Genomic DNA, 22,245 nt, shown 5'->3' with positions numbered 1-22,245 from the left:
AAGGAGGCATGAGGTAAATCTTGCTGTGTCGTAATTACCAGGAAAGAATTTTAAGAAATCACAACATCCTACTTTACTGTCTTCAAAGAATATTATAAATCTAATGTTAAGAAAACTAAAACATTCTTCTTTAACTTTTAATTTTTTTCAGATTTTAGCAGTCTTGTTTTTTTTATTTTAGCTGGCTGTGGTATCTTGTACCTGTCATTCCAGCACTAGGGAGGCTTAGTCTAGAGGCTCAAAGATTTGAGGCCTGCTCGGTCTGCCCAAAACATTGTCTCAAAAGAGAAAAGTTTTTTTTTGGATACAGTGAAACAGACATTCTAAACAATTACTAAATAGACATTTATCCTACCATTCTTTTCAAAACATTGGACACACCAAATTTATACCTACAGATAATGGACTGCACTCAGTCACAATAAAGTATGACTATCATTGTCTGATAGAGTACCCCTCATCACATGTGACTATCTGTATTTAAGTTGTATGCTATTGAAATACAAGTTCTCACTCAGAAGAATCATATGTCAAGCACTTTCTGGCCACAGTAGGGACAGTGACCATCACACGGAGAGGCACAGCCAGAGAACATCTCCATCCTTTCAGAAGTCTATAGAGCAGCACTTCCCAGGCTTTTCTCTTTAAATCCTCTCCTTGTGGTTTCCTCTAACAGCCATTCTGCTGCTGCTGTGCACAAACTCTTCTTTCTTTTCAGTTACTAGTAACTGTAGGACTACTTGGCTCCTTCCTCACAAGGAGACCTTTGCCACATCTGAAGATGCTGTACTTGTCTCGATGGCAGAAGCATGGGTCTATCACGGTGGTACATTCAAGAAGGCTCGACATCTGAAAGCTCACAGGAAACCACCCCAACAAAGGGTCATGTGTCAACAAGGTGGAGCTTGAGAAACTCTGACTTTAATATACATGTTTGTCTGTATGTCTGTATGTATTTATATACTTAGAGTTTAGAGTTAGGGTTTAGGGCTAAGTTTAAGGTTAGAAGTTATTATTTTTTTATTTATTATTTTTATTTTATGTGTGTGTATGTATTGCCTGCATGTACGTAAGTGCACCCATATCATGCAATCCCCAAGGGGGTCAGAAGAGGGCATTGGATCCCCTGGGACTGGAGTTACAGTTGTTAGCTGTCATGTGGGTGCTGGGATTCAAACCTGGGTCTTCTGCAAGAACAAGCAGTGTTCTTAAACCTGAGGCATCTCTCCAGCCCCAAGGTTAAAGTTTTTAATACATCATATGTATGTATATATACAGAGAGATGATAGATAGATAGATAGATAGATAGATAGATAGATAGATAGATAGATGATAGATAGATGATAGATGATAATTATATATACGCTCTAAAAGGATAATGAGGAATAATTAGTGCATGATAAAGTGTGTTCTGGTTGGTTCTGTTGGGATAAACACCATGATTAAAAGCCACTTAGGAGAAGAAGGGTTTACTTGTCTTACAGGTTACAGTCTACCTTTGCAGGAAGCCATGGCAGGAAATCAAAGCAGAAGCTCGGAGGCAGGAACTGGAGCAGAGACCACAGAAGATTGCTGCTTACTGGCTTGCTTCCACACTCATATCCAGCCACCTTTCTACCTTTTTCAGTGTATATTTTATTGAATTTTTTGTACTTAATACAATGCATATTCCTCATGTTTGGAGCCCCTCCCCTAACTGCATACTCTCATAGCCCACCCACAGGCTTTCATACATTCTTTTGTAAATGTTAGGGCTTATTGAGTCAAATTTGGGTCCCCATATCTTTCCATGTGAGTTCATACACTGGAGCCTGTTCAGCCTGTCTAATATTATGCCCATCCTCACCCAGCAGTGAGCGGCTGCCAAGACTATACATCCCAGGCCCACCTGCCTTGTGGATGGCACTGCTAAGTGGGCTGGGACCTCCACATCAATTAGTAATCAATAAAATGCTCCACAGACATACCCACAGGCCCATCAGATAGAGAAAATTCCTTAATTGAGGTTCCCTCTTTCCACACACATGAAGTTGAGGACTGAAACTAACCATGACGCAGAGTACACTATAATTATAAAACTAGTCTAACAAAACATGAGTATGCATAGGTATAAGTCTGACTGTCTGTCTGTCTGTCTGTCTCTCTCTCTCTCTATCTCTCTATCTCTCTCTCTCTTCCTCCTGCCCCCTTCCCCCTCTGTATGTATGTGTGTGTTCATGTGTGTACAGGGGAAACTAAGGAACATAAGGAATTACAGAGTGTGGTCTTAGCATGGGTTACTTAGGAGAACAATATTTTCAGGGAAAAGAAGATATGTAAAAATCACTTCACAAATCATTATGTTGGAAATGTACACCTTACTCATTTAAATAATGACACATTTTAAAACATTCTAAATGGATCACCTTAAATTAAAATTTAAAAAGTGAAGACTAATGATTTAATAGGATATTTGCATTCTAGAAGAGAAATGGATAAGGAATGGGAAAAATAATAATATAGTTTCACACAGTACTAAGTTCCTGAGGATGGTTAGTAAAGAGCTACGTAGAGGGAGGTAGTCCTTTAAAGACTTCATATTATAGGTGTCAGACTTGGAGAAGAAAATTCAGGATTCATGTGGGTTGAGATGCTATTAAAAGCAGAATTATTAGATGCTCTCCCAGGTCCTGAGCATGAGGATTGAGTTAAGGAATACACTGCAACAGCTTTAGAGCAGGGCCTAGAAAGGGAGAGCACAGATGTCTGAGAAAGCCAATGAGCAAACCCGGGGGTACTTTCCTTAATTGTGAGCTGAGGAGGGAGAAAGTCAGGATGCTCAGTGAATTAGCAATACAAAGTTCACTAGAGATTTTGTTCAGGAGGTGATTGGGTCCCGATTGCCCCCCACCTTCATGAATGATAGCGAGTGCTCTTATGAAAGAGCTTGGCTGAGGGTGTCTTCCCTCTTCCCCTTTCCATCTCTTCCACCCTGTGAGGACCCAGCAGTACTCCTCTTGGACGATGCACTCACAAGTGTTATTCTGACAGGGGGCCTGGTCTCTCAAGAGGCTGTGACCTCCCTAACTCTTGGCTTGTCAGCTACAAAAACTAAGAGGAAGAAATATCTGTCCTTTCGAAATTACTCCAAATTTGTTTCAAAATTTGTTTGAGTCACACAGATTGGGACATGATTAGTGCTGGCATTTTACATACACTCCTTATTCTGTCCTGTTAGGGTGCTGATTCTAAATGATCTATCAGGATGAGGAAACCACTGAAAGACTAGAAAGAGAAATGATTTCAAGGGAAAACTCAAAGGAAAGTATAAGGAAAAGACTTCTAAAGTGTGAGAGAAAGATTAGAACAGGCTGGAGATTAGCTGAGCTCGACCTTGCCTATGCAGCATACATCAACACAGGGCAAAGTATTTTCCCGATGAATAATACTGTAAGCATTTCCACTGCATTTCATTGAGTTCATATGCATTTTCATCACATCAGTCATGCCCTAGTCAAAGATCTACAACTGGCAATTCCAATTGAGAAAGTGATCCTCCTGAAACGTACATTCTCCAAAATTATATACTAGTAGGAAACTCACATCCTTCTATAAGCAGACAAAATGTATTAACAGATAATTGAGAAGAGAAACTCTACACACACACACACACACACACACACACACACACGCATGCACATACTATTCTGTGATACTTTTGCCACTAATGCATGAGGAATGTCTATTTGTACTTTTTTTTCTTTTTTTTGGTCTTTTTGAGACAGGGTCTCCCTGTAGCCCCAGCTGGCCTTGAACTCAGCCTGCCTCTGCCTCCGAGTGCTGGGATTAAAGGCATGCACCACCACGCTCTTTTAAAACAAAAGAAATATTTTATATCAAAGGGAGAATTTTCTTATAATGTTCCTAAATAAAAATTCTTTCTCCTGAAATAGCTGTTCTATTGTAGAGCAGGTAAAGGACAATCTTGAGGTCACAGATGAGGCATGCTTCCTTTTCTTATAAATCATGGCATGGCATCAACACATCTTAGACTCAATTAAAATAAGGAAACAAGAAGTTCTCCATGTTGGGACTTTATATGTTTAACACTAGAGATACAGTAAGCCTTTCAAATATAAATAGATTGCAAAGTCTTTTAGATATATAGCTATCTTTTTCAACCAGGTTTCAATAACAAGTTTCAGAAGCAGCAAGGAAAGATTGTTCCCCTGTCTACGGAGGCAGGCATAAAACAAACCAACCAACAGGGTCATGTAAACTTGCTCATTATAAAAATAATAAAATATTTTGTATAAAGTTGAACGGTTTCCTTGTATTTATAAATCTTAATTTTTCATATGCTATTACTGAAATAAAGCATATTTCCCTGTATCAAGTTTGATATTTAGCAAAACAAAAATCTACATATATAATTGGCAAAGATCTGTCAGCATCCCAGGCCTAAAGTGCTGACCACCATGTGACTTTATCTATGGTGTTCAGCTTTCTTCCCAGAAGAAACAGTAGGAAGATTCAGAAATATTTTAAAGAATCTATGGGCTGGAGTGTTGGCTCAGCAGTTAAGAGCACTGACTGCTCTTGTAGGGGATCCTGGTTTGAGTCCCACTACCCTCATGATGGCTCAGAACTGTCTGTAGTCTGTAACTCCAGTTCGAGGGGATCTGACACCCTCTTCAGACCTGGTAAGGTATTGCATGACGTGGGTGAGATTATATACATGCAGGCATAACACTCATACACATAAAATAAAATGAAATAAGATTCTGTAATAATAAAGGGCAATCTTTGCTTCCTCTCCTTGAGCAGGAAAGAAGTTCAAAATCATAGCAAAATAACTTCTTTCTGCAACATTACTTTGATAAAAAATCATCACTTAACAGCTAGGTTTTAGTTGGAACTTGATTGTTAGGCAAAACAAAAACACCCAAATCTTTTAATCATCTTTCAACTATTCATTCAGTTAAAAAATGATGACATAAGAAACCAAAGCCAGAAGCCCATCACAGAAACCCAAATGCACTCCTATGACACTTTTTTATATTCAGTGAACAAAATATGGATTCACTTAAATTTCATAACTGATATCTTTTTATAAATCAGTCTAGCACTTTAGTTTTTTTAAAAAGCATTTAAATCTAAAAATAATAAAGTAGATGACATAACCTGAATGCTCAGAAAGAAGTCTCCATAGAAACAGATTTTTATTTTATTGGACACAGAGTGAGGCGATGGCTATGGTTTTATTAGATTCTGACTCTCTGCTGGGTCTCATTACTTTGTTTATTCATTTGTTCAGTTTGAAAGGCTTACCACCATCTTGTTGGCCATGAAGAGTCTGGGGACTTTGCATTCTTTCTTCAAGATTGGAGCTAAGATCAGAGTTCACAGCTGACATCCGTGTTGAGTCACTCATATCAAATTCATCACTTTCTATAGAACTTTCATCCTGAAATGGTTTTAAAATATTATTAAGCATTGTAAAATATAACAATTTTCAAATAATGACTACGTTGTCTATATGGGCAGTTAGAGGTTAGCCAGTAGGTAACTTTTATAGAACTCCATAAAATACGTTACACATTAATAGATGTTTTAAAAAAACAAATGAAATAGTTTCTCCCTTGAAGGACTTTAAGAATTATAGATACTCAGGGCTGGAGAGATGGTTCAGGGGTTAAGTGCACTGGATGCTCTTGCAGAAGACCCAGGTTCCATTCCCAGCCCCCACATGGCAGCTAACAACCTTCTGCAACTTCAGCTCCAGGGGATTCAATGCCCTCTTCTGACCTCTGGGGATACCGTACAACACAGGTACAGTTAAATACATGTAGGCAATATACTCAAACACATAAAAACAAAACATTTTTAAAAAGAATTATGGATACTAAAAAACACACTAAAGCACATTCACTTCTTAAAGATAAAATAATGTGTTTAAAAAGGGGGGATAATAAAGAATAAGAAAAATGCATTTCTTAGTAAATCCCTCTTAAAAGAGGTAATTATAAAACATGATGGGAAGGCAATATAAGTTTGACTACAAAGTGACCTGTTAGAATAGTATAAGCATAAATCTTCTAATGTTGTAAGAAAGTTTTCATAATTTTTTTCCATTAACAGGATGAATTCTAATAACACACCAAGATGCATTTTAGATTAAAGTCTGTTTTGATACAGATCAAGGGATTCTTAATATAGTTTACATATAAAGATGATAGAAAGACATATTAGGTAATAGATAAAATATAGAGAAAGATGGGAGATAGATAATTGACAGACAATGGATAAATGATATATATATATAGATAGATGATAAATGATGATAGATGATAGATAGATGATAGATAGATAGATAGATAGATAGATAGATAGATAGATAGATAAAAGATGGATAGATGATAGAGTGAGCACTGGAATTACAAAAGAATGTCAAGGCTAGAGATGGCTTAGTGATTAAGAACATGGGTTGCTCTTGCAGAGGACCCAGGTTCAATTGCCAGCACCCACATGGCAGCTAATAACTGTCTGTAACTCCAATTCTAGGGGATCCAACACCTCTTCTGACCTCTGCAAGCACTGCATGACATGGGTGCACTTACACATATGTAGGCAATACATTCATACAAAAATTAAAACTAATAATAAATTTTATAAAGGATGTCTAGATAAATTTTTACAAAATCCCTTGACTTAAAGCCAGTTGACAAAATGTCTAAATAAACCAAAGACCAGTTTACCATATGACCAATTCATCAAAAATGTCAAATACGAAAAATTAATACACTGAAACTGAGATCCTTGCTACAGTCATTTCACTGAAGCAAACTCCTTTTGTAGCTAGTCATTTGGCAGAATGCCTGTCTCTCAGCACATTGTGTTTCTCTAATTCTAAATCTGAAGAAAACCTGAAACTATCAGAAAAAATAAAATAAACACAATGTGGATGTGACCTATATGCATAGATGTATGTAGTAGCCATCCACTATACACATGTACACAAAGGCAGTATTTTAGAGAACATTCTCAGGACATAAATTTCCTGATTTAAACCCATAATCTGATATTCATTAGCTGTGCTACTTTAAGAAAGTTTGCTAACCTCTCTGTGCCCCTCAATTGTGGGGCAAGTACTTTATCCACTGAGATATCTTTCCAGTCCTTAAAAATGGTCTATATGAGCATTTCTTTTAAAATTGTCAGCATTTTCTTAATTTTGTTTCAGAAGGATCATATATGTTGGCGAGAGCACAACTTGTGTGAGTTGCTTCTCTCCTTTCACCATGTGGGTCCTGGGGTTTGAACTTAAGTTATCAGGCTTGATGGTAGGTGTCTTTACACACTAAGCCACTTTTTCGGACAAGGATTTCTTACATATACCAAAAAATACGTAATTATATTTAATCTATTAAAATTGTATGTATGTTTGTATGTATGTATGTGTAAAATGTGCTTGTGTGTGTCTATGTGTTTAAAGAAGAGCTAGATATGAAAATTCCAGACACTTGTCTTGTTCTAGGAAATAAATGTACAAACTGCAAAGCACACTGTGGGTAATCAGTAGACAGCTATCACCATTGAATAACCCTTGTCAGCATGCATTTTAAGAACTTTAAGCAAAATATTAAAATTCTATACTGCTAAATGTAATATCATGCATCTTTGCTCTTTAAAATACCAATTTCAAAGTATTCATGATAGTAGATGAATTAATGATTGAGGTCATTTTAAATAACTCTCTCTAATATTACCTACTAAGTTAGATTTGTTCTTCACAGTTCTCTTCATCCAAATATAAGATTTTACACATTTGTAAAGTTCGTATTCAACTAAATTCTTGCATTCATTCTGTAAATTTTCTTCCAGAGATTTTCCAAATATTTACTAATTAAATTATTTTTTAAATATGAGATAGCAAAGATTTATGAAAGATCATTAATTTATTAACAAGCAAATAATACAATCATACTCAGAAAAAAAAAAACTATGGAAGATTTCTAAGGGTTTCATTTCTAAGGGAAGACTTCTCTGGAGAGAAAACTTGACTCATGACATTATATGGTTATTTCCTTCATGATCATTCTAGAGAATTCATGTGAATCACCTTCTGTATGAGCCTCTACATTGTTTTGTAGGACAACCTGAAATAATTCTCCACATTGTATAAGGTGAGTTCATTCCTCATGTGACAAAAATACCATCGAGTCTCAGTCTTACCTAAAAGTTACTGACAAATCTTCACATTACTGCACAGGCCTTTCTCTACTCATGAATTTACAATGTCTTCAGCGTTGTGTGTAAGCAACCCAGTCATTTCAAGTTTTCCATAAAAGTGCTTGAAAAACATTCTTACCAATCTAATTTCCTTCTTTAACTTTTGGTCATATAAAATTAAAACCCATATTATTAAAATGTATGTAAAATATACAACCTCAATCCTGGGTGGGCATGAGCATGCGTCTTACTAAAATTCAGGTCCCTAGATCCCACATATCAAATATAGAACTAATAGGGATAGTCCAGAACCATCCTGTGGCAGTCCACTGCTCTCTAGCATTTTACATTCAGTAAGGGACTGTTAGGCATATTTGGCTACCGGACATTTGAAATGTGGCCACTGTATTTTGTTTTAGTTCATTTTAGCCATTTTTAAATTAAGTTTAAATAGTCACATGTAACTGACTGTTATCAGGGCTGTACAAATTTGACAATTCTTCATTGCTAAATCTTGAAAAATATATGGAGTAAGAGATTATCAGTATGATACAGTGAATGTCCTAACACTTAAATGGTTTCCTGCATCATATTTCTATAGGTAACTTTGTAATCAAGGCAAAGAAATGTATTTTAAAAGTTTTAATAATGGTGTTTCTCTCTCAGAAATTTGGTTCTGATTTAAACTCTTACCAACAATTTATGAGATCACTTACATTGCATACTGTCCTTTACAAAGTATTTCTTAACAGGATTAACCTCAAAGAGGTTAGTTTATTAGATTTTGTTTTGGAGCCAGGCTGAGGGACTTTTGTCATTGTTATTGTATCTATGATTACTGACTACTATAATGGCTATCCTCAAAGATGACTGCCCTCAAAGATGGCCTCTGTCCCTCCACATGGACATGATTTCTTCACATCAAAAAGTGGCCTCAGGACTCCTATATTAAACTCCACCCACCCAGAGCTCAGGGACCATTGTGGAAGAGGAGGCAGGAAGATTGTAAGAACCAGGGAAGAGGTGCATGACCATGTGGAAATAGCGTCCTACACTCCTGGAACCTTGCTCATATGAATCTACAGTGATCGTGTCAGCATGCATAGAACCCATGCAAACTCAAGCAGACAAAAACCCAGCACATAACTGTGGAAATGGGGAGCAGGTCCCAATCTTAGTCAAAGAACTATTGACAAATGATTACTGCTAGTTAGGAAGAGCTAATCTTAAATGTAGGGACTCTAGATAGACTGTCTAGATCCCAGTAGATAAACTTGCACTGAGGGACATCTGGGGCTAATGACTCAAAGGCCTTAACACAAATGACAGAATGTATGAATTGGGGGGGGCACGTTATGGGGAATGGGTATAAAGATGAAATAAACAAAAATTCAATAAAGTTTTACCCAAAAAAGTGCCATCAATTGCTGCTCCCTTTGAAAATTCGCTGGTGGTGTTATTTGCTGTGACCAACAGAACAAAGCAGATGTTGTCCAGTTCCTGATGAGAATGGAGGTAATGGACATCCTCACTGCTAGAGGTCGGCTGCCACATAAACCTGACTCCCCTGAGAGCAGCACGCTCTGACTGTGCCTAAGCCGAACAGATATATAGATCATGGTCATGAAAGATAGAGCTAGTGTTCTTCAGGGGTGTTATCCTTGGTAGGTTGCTCACACCCCAGCGAATAGCCCTACACCCACGCACATACAGGAAGCACTCATGGGACTCAGTGGGTTTAAAAAATGGGCATGAAGTGGGGAGCGAGGTGTGGGGAGCATTAGGAACAGTTCAGGGAAAGTAGGGATGAAAATGGTCAAAATCCATGAATGAAATTCTTTCTTTCTTTTATTTCTTATGTGTATGAGTGCATTGCCTGCATGTATGTAAGTGCACCTATGTCGTACAATGCCAATGGAGGTCAGAACAGGGCATCTGATGCCCTGGGACTGGAATTATGGATGATTGTTACCTGCCGTATGGGTGCTGGGAACTTTGGCCCTCTGCAAAAGTAGCCAGTGCTCTTAACCACTAAGTCATCTCTCCAGCCCCCTTAAAAGATAAATAAAAATATTTTTAAAATATTAGAAACAAGGAGCATTGTGGAATTAGCTAATGATTTATCCAGCATTCTTAATTTTATTTTACTGTGTTTTATATTTTTATTAAGCTACATATTTAAATAAATCTCTCTTATACCAGCCAGCTTAGTACCGCTGCCAGGTAAGTGCAACTGAGTGGTCCTCCCTTACACTATGAGTAGCAGAAGCAACTCCCAGAGCACTCCAGTTTGAATTTTTCACCCTTGGAATAATGAGAAATGAGAAATTGTGCTAATCCACTAAACTTTGTGGATGGTGCACAGCAATGAGTGACTGAAAGTCCATCTGCCTTTTCCCGTTTAGGCTCTACCAAATCAATCTATTTCCATTAATTGTTTTTTTAAATGAATAGTAATAACAAAATGTATGTGCTGTGAGTGAGGCAGATGTTGGACTCTGAAGTCAGGCAGGTTCAAGCTTCTCATTTGATCTCTACTAGTTATATCATTAGAGTAAGTGCTGTCATTGCAAAGCCTTGTTTTCTCATCTGCAAAGTGGTGGAACGTGGTGACGATTGTAAATAATGAATTAGATGTTACAGATCCAGATCAAGCCCTGGAATGCATTTTTTCACTTTCATAAGGCTTCTCCTTCAAATGTGCTGCTCCATTTGTAAAGTCTTTAACAAAATAATAGTCAAAAACACCACTGTCTGCATGGTAATTTTGTCTTCTCTGAAGCTCAGTCCTTTATCTCTGAGCTCCAGTAAACACCTCTCATCCCACTTCAGTAGTACTCAGGCTGAATCCATGGGGATTTCAGTCCCCCTGAACTTGACTTCAGGGGGATCTACTCTTTTTATGGATCTTGCCTTCCACCTTCTAGAGCCAGATAGCTGCTGTATCCTGTCCTGGATGTGTATCATCAACAACTACAGATATCATAATCCTTAAAACATTAATTTTGTTGTCTAAAAATTTCATATATGTATGTAATATATTCAGATTACTCTCTCCCCACACCCACCCTCTCTTTTCTCCTTCATGTGCCTATCAACACCTCCCCTTCATACCTACCAGTTCCTTTTCCATGTTCATGACTTTTTGTATTGTTTTGTGGCCTATTAATTTAACAAGGGTCATCTGTGTAGCAATCGGATTGGAAGACTCCATTAAGCATGATAATTTATACATCATCTCAAATTTTCTGTTGTCACTCCGTTTAGTATTTAAGGGAGTTTCTGCCTTCCTGAAGTTTATGACTCATTGACCCATTGATCCTAATACGTTTTCAGTGACTACCTTTGACTTCCAAACTATTGACCTCACTTACCTTAACACAGCTAAAATCCCCTGGTTTGATACCTCATACCCCCGGCTACTACCTCCTCTTTCACAAGACCTTGGATAATTGATTCCAGCTCTCCCATTTCTCTATCCATTCTCCCACATAAATGAATGTGATCAGGAGTCGCCACTTAAATTATTTCACTTGATGGATATGACCCTGAATGGCAAAGGAGGGCCGTTTCCCTCAGCCTGGACCATCTGTATGTCAACGTCTCACGCTCTTTTCTCAAACTTCTGAAACCTTCTCCAACACCCTCACCCTTGCTGCTTTCTTCACTAAAGAACTAGGAACAAGCAGAAGAATGCTTCTAGAAGCTTTGTCACCATTCACCTCTCCCTGTCTGATCCCTCCCGTCTGTGGTCCATTCTAAAGCCAGCTCTCCCAGTTTGGCAGCAGAAACTGTCTCCACTGTATGGAAGACATCACTTCATCAATTCTCCTTCTCTACTTGCACCATGGCTTCCTTCTACAAGATAATCCCTTTATCTCTGAACTCCCCTACTCTTGAGTTTTTCTTTGTTTACTCTGCATACCATATGGACTCTGGCTAGTCTTACAGCTACCAAATATTTACGTGCCCCATGACTTTTCTCTGTATACTTTTTACATGTACACAACTCATTTCTTTCAGTTTTACTCAAGTCATACCTTTTCAATGAAATCACCTATTCATTCATTCATTCATTCATTCATTTACTTTTGGGGTACATGTAATCACACTCAGAACGTCACATGTGCCACCTAGGGCATTGCGCTGAGCATCATTCTAAATACATTCCCTAGAATTCTCTATTTCTTTTACTAATAGAATTTAGCATATTTTATTTGCCTGTTTTCATTATTTGTTTTCTTTATCATGTGTTCCTCCCACTAGAAGAGACCTTTCAGAGACAGAATTTTTGTCAATTTAGTCACTGTTTATTTCTAAGGGTATCTGGCACATGGAAGGAATTCAGTAAATTGGTGAATTTATTGAACTAAAGTTTATATAAATATAACACAATCAAGGTGTACTTCACTTAAATGTCAGTTCATTTGCTACGTCCTACTCAACTTCCATATTCTTTTTTGTTGTTAAAATATTTTATTTATTATTTTTATTTCATATTTTCGTGTGTATTGCCTGCACGTAGGTAAGTGCACCCCTGTCGTGCAATGCCCACAGAGGACAGAAGAGGCTGTCAGATCCCCTGGAACCGGAGTTATGGACAGTTGTTAGTTGCCATGTGGGTGCTTGAATTGGAACCCAGGTCTTCTGCAAGAACAATCAGTGTTCTTAACTGCTGAGCCATCTCTCCAGTACCAATTTCCATATTCTTTAATAATCACATTTCTCTAAAAATTTTAAATACTGTAACAAGTGATTTATTTGAAAAATATGTGTCCTATTTAATAATTTCAAAATATGAGGATAAGAGTGATTTTCCTAATGTAGTTACAATTTTTAAAACTAATTTTATATTTCATTAAAATATTGCAATGCTTTAGAATGGCTCAGAATCTGTGGGCTGTTGGAACAAAGCTTATCATACTTTTGAGCCTTGAGATAAATATATTAACTGCAAAATCAGCTTCCTCCAAATAATTTGACCATGTTAACTAGCTTATAAGACATTAAAATTTTTTCAACTATGTAATAACTCATGGGCAGAGCTTTTTTCATTCTTAGGAACAGACACATATTTCCTTAATTGGCTTTGATTTCTATAACCTAATTACTTTTTTACTATTTATTCAATCATTTACAGTTAGCCATCTGGCAATATCTAACCGGGTACTTGATACTGTCACTGTCCTAATACGGATATTCTTAGAGAATAAACCCTGAGTAAAATCCATTGAGGTCAAACGATTTGAATTTCAAGACTAAAACTTCATAAAATACAGAGAAAAAAAGACAAAATAATTTTAAAAGACTTTAATGACATTTTACAAGTAATCCAATATTAAAAAGTAAATATTTAACCACATTTTCAGTTATAGGGAAATTATAAGGAGAGAATTTTTTAGATTGAAGATACATTTCCAATATGGATAGTCTGAATTTTTCTACTAGTTAATGGCTCTAACTAGTTAATCAGGATTTATTAAATTCCAAGCCTCTCTTGACTGCCTTTTCATCAATTGGTGAATATAAGTAGCATACACACACACACACACACACACACACACACACACACACACACATGCACACACACACACAAACACACACATCCTTTTTAATTGCTTTTTAACATTTTTATTTGTATGAGTGAATTGCTGCAAGTATGTAAGTGTACCCGTGCTTACGATGCCTGTGGTAGCTGCCATGTGGGTGCTGGGAATCAAACCCTGGTCCTCTGCAGCCAGTCCTCCTAACCTCCAAGCCATCTCTCCAGATGTATATTAAGAGTCTCAAAATGAAGACCAGAATCCTAATGAATACTCAATAAACACAAATTTGGTGTTTGATATACAAGAGTACATTGATAGATTCTCACTATACAAATCAATAGAGTGATTTGAAACATGAAAAGATCTATAATTGAGAAGAACCACAAAAACTTTCTCTGGAAAATGCAGATATATAAAGCAAAAATATATCAAAGAACCACTAGGAGCAAAAGAATGACTTTTAAAATAAAAATTGTAAATGTGGTTCATGAAGAAACAGGTATAGTTGAAATCCTGTTGATTTTTCTGTCCCACAGACGAAATAGCTTCAGAAGTTACCTGGCATAACTGGAATTTCCTTCACTTTACCAAGACTACCTGAGTGGGGAACTCGTGAGGAGAAAGGCTCATTCATAGGGATGAGCAAATGCCTGCTAATAACTAACATACGCTGGTTCAGACAGTGGCTCTACATGCAGAACATGGAGTTTCTGCTCTCTTTCCAAATCTGCAAGGTTATGGTAATGTCTCTTTCGTTAGTAATATAAATTACTTCCTTCAAAATGGCACCAAGCTTAACCCTATAGTCATGGTCTGGAACTCTGTTCCCAGTAGTCAGTGATGCAAGCATAGATGTTTCCATTCACCTCATCTTGTTGTGAGTTTAGCAACTGCAACTTCATATGCTTCATATAGGCCATGGTGATTGGCATGTTGTAGTCGATCATGCTGGTCACCAAGGTAGGAGGCTTTCCATTATCTGCAACAAAACATTTTAAATGTGTGATAAACTTAATACTCTCTTCTGCCTGCAACTTCAGGGAATCCAATTTGTCTCAATTACAACCTTCCATGCACTGATGATTGAAAACATGGAAGCCATGGAGACAAATTTCATAAAAGCTAGCTGGCAAGTTCCACAAATTATATTGGTCCAAATTAACAATATGGACACATTTACTATTTATTTTTTTGTTTAATTATTTTTTTTTATGTGCATGAGTGTAGTGCCTTGTATATGTGTAAGAGCACCTGTGCTGTGCAATGCCAGCAGAGGACAGAGAGGGAGTCTGATTCCCTGGAACTGGAGTTACAGTTTTTTTTGCAATGCCAGCAGAGGACAGAGAGGGAGTCTGATTCCCTGGAACTGGAGTTACAGTTTTTTTTGCCACCCTGTGAGTGCTGGGAATCAAACCTGGGTCCTTTGCAAGAGCAGCCAGTGTTCTTAACCACTGAGTCATCTCCCCAGTTCCTACTTTACATTACTTTTTAGAGCTAAGCTGTTTATCTTCCAACACAAGGAAATAAGCTGGATTAAATGTACCTCTAATACTAATTTAGTCATTGAGATAAATTAGTATTTAGGAAAATTTCTAAATAATTTTAATGAATGGTAAAGCCAAATTACATTTATATGAAAATTGTCATTGAAAGCATTCCATGTTATCAATGATTTCTGGATATGTTTCCTGTACACAAGAAAGGATACTTATAATCATCTATTGTTTTGCCCAATATATCTAAAATACCAGAAAATCATACAATAATAAAAAACATTATAATTGAAAAACAGGGTTTTTTTGCCACAGTTGAAATGATCTTCTAAGAACAGACGCTGAATTAATTTGTAAGTGGATATTCAAAATTCGCCGCTTCCTACTAAAATATAAATGAGATGATCTGACTTGTTAAACTGTTTCAGTATATCACATTTTTATAAAAATGTAAGATACAAATTGCCGTTATGAATAAAATGACTTTAAATCTCACTATTTGACACTAGGGCTACCTTTATGATCTGTTCCATCTGGGTTTAAATGCATTCTTTTCTGGCACTCTGAACAGCTCATTAGAAACCGTGTCACTGCTTCTCTTGGTAGGAAGGCATAGGTCTCTGAAATCTGAAATGATTCACAAAATCAGGTGTTATTACCAAAGCTGATGGAGCACAAGTCAACAGAAATAACCAGTCTTTCCGAATAGACACATTATCCCATAACAGTAGGAAGCACAGTGAAGGCATGCACGGCAAACCATGCATCATTGCAAGAAATATCTATCCAGCTTGGTCAGATGATGCTTAGTAACAGCCAGCAATGCTGTGTGAGGATAAAGCATTGGGCGCAGTGGGACATTTGTCTGCTTTTTATTTCTGCATTTCTTTTAGGAAAAATAATCACAATGTACAGGTATTTTCATCATTATTAAATATCATCAATATTGCGTTTCAAACTTACTGCTAGCAAGATTGATTTTTTTTTACCTAATTATATCTATATATTTTAAAAATTAGCCCCAAGGAGAGGCAATAAACTTTGAATTCTGCATAATGATCAATTCTCCATTATTGCTTTAACACATTTTAAGAGAATAAAAGAAAAATGTGCACATGTATTACTGCAGTGAATTATCCTCTCCACGGAAAATGACACACTTGGAAATGCACTTGGGCCACCTATCTCATTTATATGGTGTCACTTCATGATTTATGTCTACCATAGCTCACCTTGTCAGAGTAGGCTTTTCCTATGCCATATACAAAGCTTTATTTTCAGAACTCTGATCCTGAGTCAAGGTAGCAATCAATACTCCTGTCACAATAATGTTCTTAACACTAACATTTAAAAAATGCATTCCTCTCACCTAAGCAAATAATCCTTGAAGTGAAATGAAGAGATTTTAAGTTTCAAAATGAAAGCTAGCATTGACTCGGACGGTGTGGCTGAGAAGTCTGATGTAGGCCTTTGGTTTTCCCCTACTGAATTGCCATCCATACATAAAAAACATGGTGAGCAGGACAGATGACTGGATTCTAAGTTAGATATAAATGTGTGAGATGGTTTCTCAGGTGCACACATAGCTGTTGCATACACTGACATATTTCAATTGCAAAATATCTGCTTCCTGAAGTCAACATAGCTATCAGTTTGCTTTACTTCCTGATTCCCAATGGCTCTTATAAAAAAGGAAGGAGTAAGAGCTGACAGATGAGGAAAAAGACTTAAAATCTGCTGTGGATGGTCCAAACACAAGTAATTAAAATTTAATACTCTACTGGGATCTGGAATATAAATCTCTGTCTTTTAAAACATGATTATCTGTTCCACAGTAAGATGTCTAGATTGTAAAAAAAATCTTATCAGAATGCACATTTTAGGGGACGCAAAAGCAGAACAATTTGAAAGATTTACCAAAGTATTTCTTCTTCAGTCATGTAACAGAGAATGCAGTTTAACTTAGCACTTACTCCTCTCTCTCTTTCTCTCTCTCTCTTTCTCTCTCTCTCTCTCATTTCTGTGTATGAATGCATACACATGTGTATTCTATTTTCTTAATTTCATAGATGAAGCTAACACATCCACCTGACCTTTGTGTGTGATTAATGATCATTTTGTTCTAGCTCCCTGAAATTCAGTCCTTATTTCAAAGTAAAAAGAAAGTCTACGACTCATGTTGAACATCCTGATGTTTTAAGGTTTGACTCAGAGGGGATTGTAGTCTAATGAACTAGTGATGTGAACAGCAAATTCTTGAAGAAGCAGGATTTCAGTGGGATGCTCCAGTGGCTTCCATTGTTACTGGGCACACAGGCCATGGCAGCTTCTTAGGCACAGGAAGGAGAGACCCTCCTGAAAGCCTTTTTCTCATCTCTCCTCCACCCTGATCTCTTTGAAATTAAGAGTCCTAAGATTTTCAAGAGTGATGTCACCAATATAGGAATGTGCCATTTACTCATGGAAAGAAACAGCAATTTCAACAAAAAGCCTCCAGGAGCTAAGGAATCAAATTAAAAGATTGCAACACAGAAATAGGAAGAAAAATCTCTCAGTAGCAGGAAGGGCAGTTTCATGCTGCCCAAGTCAATTATTCCTTAAATCCAGGCAGCAAAGCTTAGAGAGAGATTCTCTGCTTCAGGAAGAAGAGTGACGTATACCCCAACAACACTCCTATGCTCACACCTGAGCAGGCAAATTTTTATATGTGGTCAATGTTAAGATGTTATCAGTTTAAACTAGCAGATTATAAATTTAAGATGCCTATGTATGCTGCAGAGTAACTGCAAAGAAAAAGGCTTAATGGGTAAAGGATAAAGAAAAATTTAAAACAAGACTTAAAAATCATCAAATCATAAATTAAACATACTGTGTGAGGAAGGCCTTATACAATAGTCAGAGAAAAATTCATATTTACACCATTCCTCAACACAAATTACTCTATATCTTCCAGTGAAAAATCATATAAAGCTCAATGAGCAAAAGAAAGCCAAGATCCAACCATAAGTCATCTATTCATCAGAGACTACCATTGGACATAAGCACACATAGGCTGAAAACCGCTAGAATGTTGTCTATACAAATGCTAACCAAAAGAAACAAATGGCTAAACTTGTATCAGAATAGAATTCTAGTTTAAAACAGTCATAAGAAACAAAAGCCAGTATAAGGTTATAAAGGGATCCTTTTGTCAAGATGGTATAACTGTAAATATATGAACTCTCAACATGGTGCCTAAATATAAGAAGCAAGCACTAACAGCACTGGAGATCAAGGGAGAGAGCAACAGTCTTCCTTCATATTGATCCAGGAGCTCAGTGGGCACAAATTCCTCAGACGCTCAAGTCACATATATGAAAGGACATGGTATTTTATATTATTTCCACACCTCGTCCCCTAGTACATTTCTATTGCTGAATTTAATTTAAAGCTATGAAAATCATTGTCATACTGAGCTGTTTCACTTAATGTCTAATGTTTCAAGAAAAATGTCTACATAAGTTTTGCTCAAACACGACTTTTTCAAATGTTTTTGATCAATATTTGTTGAATCCATGGATGTGAAACTTGTGTAAGTAAAAGACTGTGTAAGACAGTAGGGAGTTCAGACCTTTCAAGAATGAATAGATCATCGCATGAGAGTTAAGAAACCTACAGACTTGACTGTCACTTTAGATCCAAGAAATGTATAACAGAAATTACAAATTAACAATAGGCGAAAAATATAAAAATTCACAAATATTCTTAAGCAATGAACAGACATTTGAATGGAAATACTATTTTAAGACTAAAAAAATGGAAACACAAGTTGTCAAACTCTCGAAATGCGTAATAAATAGCGCTAAGAAAAAGTCACAAACACCTACATTATGGCTCAAAAAGATGGCATTGAAGAGGTGATTCAGTGGTTAAGAAAACTTGCAGCTCCAGCAGAGGACCTGCCTGTGTATGGGGTTGGCAACTCCAGTTCCAGGCTATCCAATGCCCTAGTCTGGCCTCCAACGTCATTGAATGAATATGGGGCATTTACATATATGCAGGCAAAACATTCACACATGTTATCTTAAAGACAAAAAAGAAACATTTCAAATAAACAACTTTACATCAGAAAAAAGTAGGAAATGAAGAACAAGCTGAGTCAATGCCATCAGAAGGAAGAATCCCCACTAAAGATCAGAGGAGAGATGCATTAAATAGAGACAGTAAAATAGAAATAATCAATAGATTATCAATTATATATATATTTATAATTTATCATTTACGTGTACAAATGTACTTTCTGCAGGTGTGTAAGTGTGCCTGTGTTGTGCAATGCCCACAGATGTCAGAAGAGTATGTCAGATTTGCCTGGAACTGGAGCTATGGATAGTTGTTAGCTGCCATGTTGGTGCTGGGATTTGAACACAGGTCCCCTGCAAGAGCAGTCAGTGCCCTTAACTGCTGAGTCATCTCTCCAGCTCCAGATGAGCTATTTCTATTACAAGATAAATGATATTGATAATACTTTGGCTGGACTAGGAAAAACCAGGGACAACTAAACTATTTAGAACTATAAATGAACAAAGATTTGAATGGCAAATAGAGTCCAGAGAATAAAAATAGAGCACAATGCACAATTATACGAAAAATTCAATAACCAATTTTTTAGAGGAAGAAACTGGCAAATTCCTAGAACTATACAACTTATCAATAACAGCAAATAGAGCATTAATAAGTGGGGAGATTGGATCAACAATCAAAACCTCCAATGAAGGAAGGTTAGGAACAGATGGCTTCACCGGCTAAATCAATCTAATATTCAAATAATTTACAAAAATTCTCCTCAAAATTCCCCAAACATTTGACAAGGAAGCAATAATCCTAGCTTATTTTACGACCAGCTTTCCCTGATCCCAAAACTGACAACGATATTAAAGAAAATAAAATTACAGGCTAAAATCTTTCATGAATATAGGTTCTTAACACCCAACAAAATAGTAATAATTTTAAATCACCAGTATACTGAAATGTGCACACACCATGAACAATGGTATTTACTTATGAGGCAAAAGCATAACAGACATTTTTTAAAAATCAGTGATTATTTTATAGCATTTTGTGCTGGTCTGAATGAAAAATGTTCCCCATAAGCTCAGGTATTCGAGTACTTAGCCCCAGTTGGTAGTTCTGTTTGTGGGGCAGGAGTGGGGAGATTAGGAGATATGGCCTTGCTGGAGGAAGTATGTCCTGGGGGAATACAGAGATCATAGCCTTGTCCCACTTCTAGTTTGCTCTCTGTACTTTCTTGTTTGTGATTGCAAATGTGAACACTCATCTCCTGCCCCCCTCCTGCCATGTCTCTTCTGCCATTATGGACTCTTATCCCTCAGGAGGAACCACACCCAAATAAACTCATTCTTCCATAGGATACTTTTGGTGATGATGTTCTATCAGAGCAACAAAATGATAATTAATAAACACATTAACAGAATAAAATGATCTTATTATGATCATGGGATCACCACAAAATTCAGCTTCCAATAGTTATTAAAATGCTCAAAAAGAGGCCAGAGAAATGGTCTGCATGCCACTAAATCTCACAACCTAAGCTTAATCACTGGAATCCACTTGACAGAAAGAATAGATCCCTAAAAGTTCCCCTATGACCTCCAGAAACATCCCGTTGCCTGTGTTTGTTTGAAAATATATTCACACACACATACACACAAACACAAAATGAACAAATAAAAAAACAACATTTAAATGTAGGGCAAAGTGCCTCAGTGCATAAAAGTTTTTGCTGTGTAGGCTGAGAATCAGAGTTCCATCCCCACAGTGGAAAGATAAAAATAACTCCAGAAAGCATGTGGCATTCATGCACACACACCCCCATACACACACATCATACACACACACAATATTGACAAATAAAATACAGTTTTAAGAAATGTTCAATTAATAGGTATGTAATAGAAACTATGTGTGAGAAGCTAGATTTTCCCAATGGTAAGACCAGAAAGCTTTTGTTCTCAGATTAAAAACAAGACAAGGATGTCCATTCTTACCTGTACTACTTAAGAAGCTACTTGAAATTGTAGTCTGAAGAATAAAGCAAGATAAGGCCTGAAAATTTGAAGAAAAAAAAAAATGGTCTGTTTGCAGAAGAAGTTTTATATGCAGAAAGCTGTAGACTTGTGACCAGAGGGATACTTGTTCCTCTGAGGGGCAGAGCCTGCTCTAGAGAATTGGCTGCAGACAGCAAAAGAGAGGGAGCTGAGGAAAGTTAGTGGCAGAGGGAGGAGCATGGGCTCTATCTGGGAAGTAGGTGGCATGGAATAAAATGGCCCGGTGTCTCTCCCACGTGCTGGTGAGAGGAGGCATTTACCAGCGGGGGGCGAGTCCGTGGGCCCATGAAGCACGGGCAAAAGCTAATGGAGACTGTGGGCAGGGCATGGAAGCAATCTGGAACCCTGGGCCGCTGAGCCACAGAGCAGAACAGGGCACAGGTGTTCACCTTTGTACATTACGCTATTTCCCTTACCCAGGATATAAACCATGAAAAATTCAGATATAGATGTGTTATATGTTTTGTCTAATAGCACCAGGAGCAAGGGACCCTGAGAGAACTTGGGGGACAAATTGGCACAGTCAGCAGGATGGTGGTGCTAAGAATAACAAACCACAGGTATCTGGAAAAAGCTAGGGAGCTAATGGAGGTGCTGATATGGCTCTTACAATGGATTATAAAACATATAAATAAAAAGGAGCCAGCCATGCAGAAGTGTGGGACACATCTATATTTTAAATGTGGGGAAATAGCCCAGTTGTGGGTATATGAAGATTTGTTAAATGTTATAGAAAGGCTAGAAAAACTTTTACAGGTCTTGAACACAAGTAGAGAACCTAGAGAGGAGGAGTGGCCACTTTGCATAATAAAAGGTTTGTACAAGGCAGGGGAGCTAAAAGGGCCAGGAAGGAAATGGAGGATTTGGTTACAGAACTTTAGAGAGACAAAA

The 22,245-nt window shown here is 37.2% G+C and overlaps 1 protein-coding gene across 1 annotated transcript in view; it reads right to left on the bottom strand.

Annotated features, from left to right (window-relative positions):
• Positions 1–5,310: 5,310 nt before the first annotated feature.
• The window catches only part of LOC103737408 (nucleolar protein 4-like), a gene marked incomplete at its 3' end in the record, with an annotated part of 19,504 nt that continues 2,569 nt past the window's right edge, over positions 5,311–22,245 (bottom strand). Inside the window, exons 2-4 of the mRNA XM_008837266.1 lie at positions 15,766–15,877; positions 14,624–14,736; positions 5,311–5,446 (exon numbers count right to left, since the gene is read on the bottom strand). Of these exons, the coding sequence (XP_008835488.1) occupies positions 5,311–5,446; positions 14,624–14,736; positions 15,766–15,877 (361 nt within the window). The remainder of the gene's footprint in view (positions 5,447–14,623; positions 14,737–15,765; positions 15,878–22,245) is intronic.

Source organism: Nannospalax galili, unplaced genomic scaffold, assembly GCF_000622305.1.
Source record: "Nannospalax galili isolate Female #2095 unplaced genomic scaffold, S.galili_v1.0 scaffold3038, whole genome shotgun sequence".
Taxonomy (NCBI): Eukaryota; Metazoa; Chordata; class Mammalia; order Rodentia; family Spalacidae; genus Nannospalax; species Nannospalax galili.
This window is presented reverse-complemented; position numbering and strand designations above follow the sequence as displayed.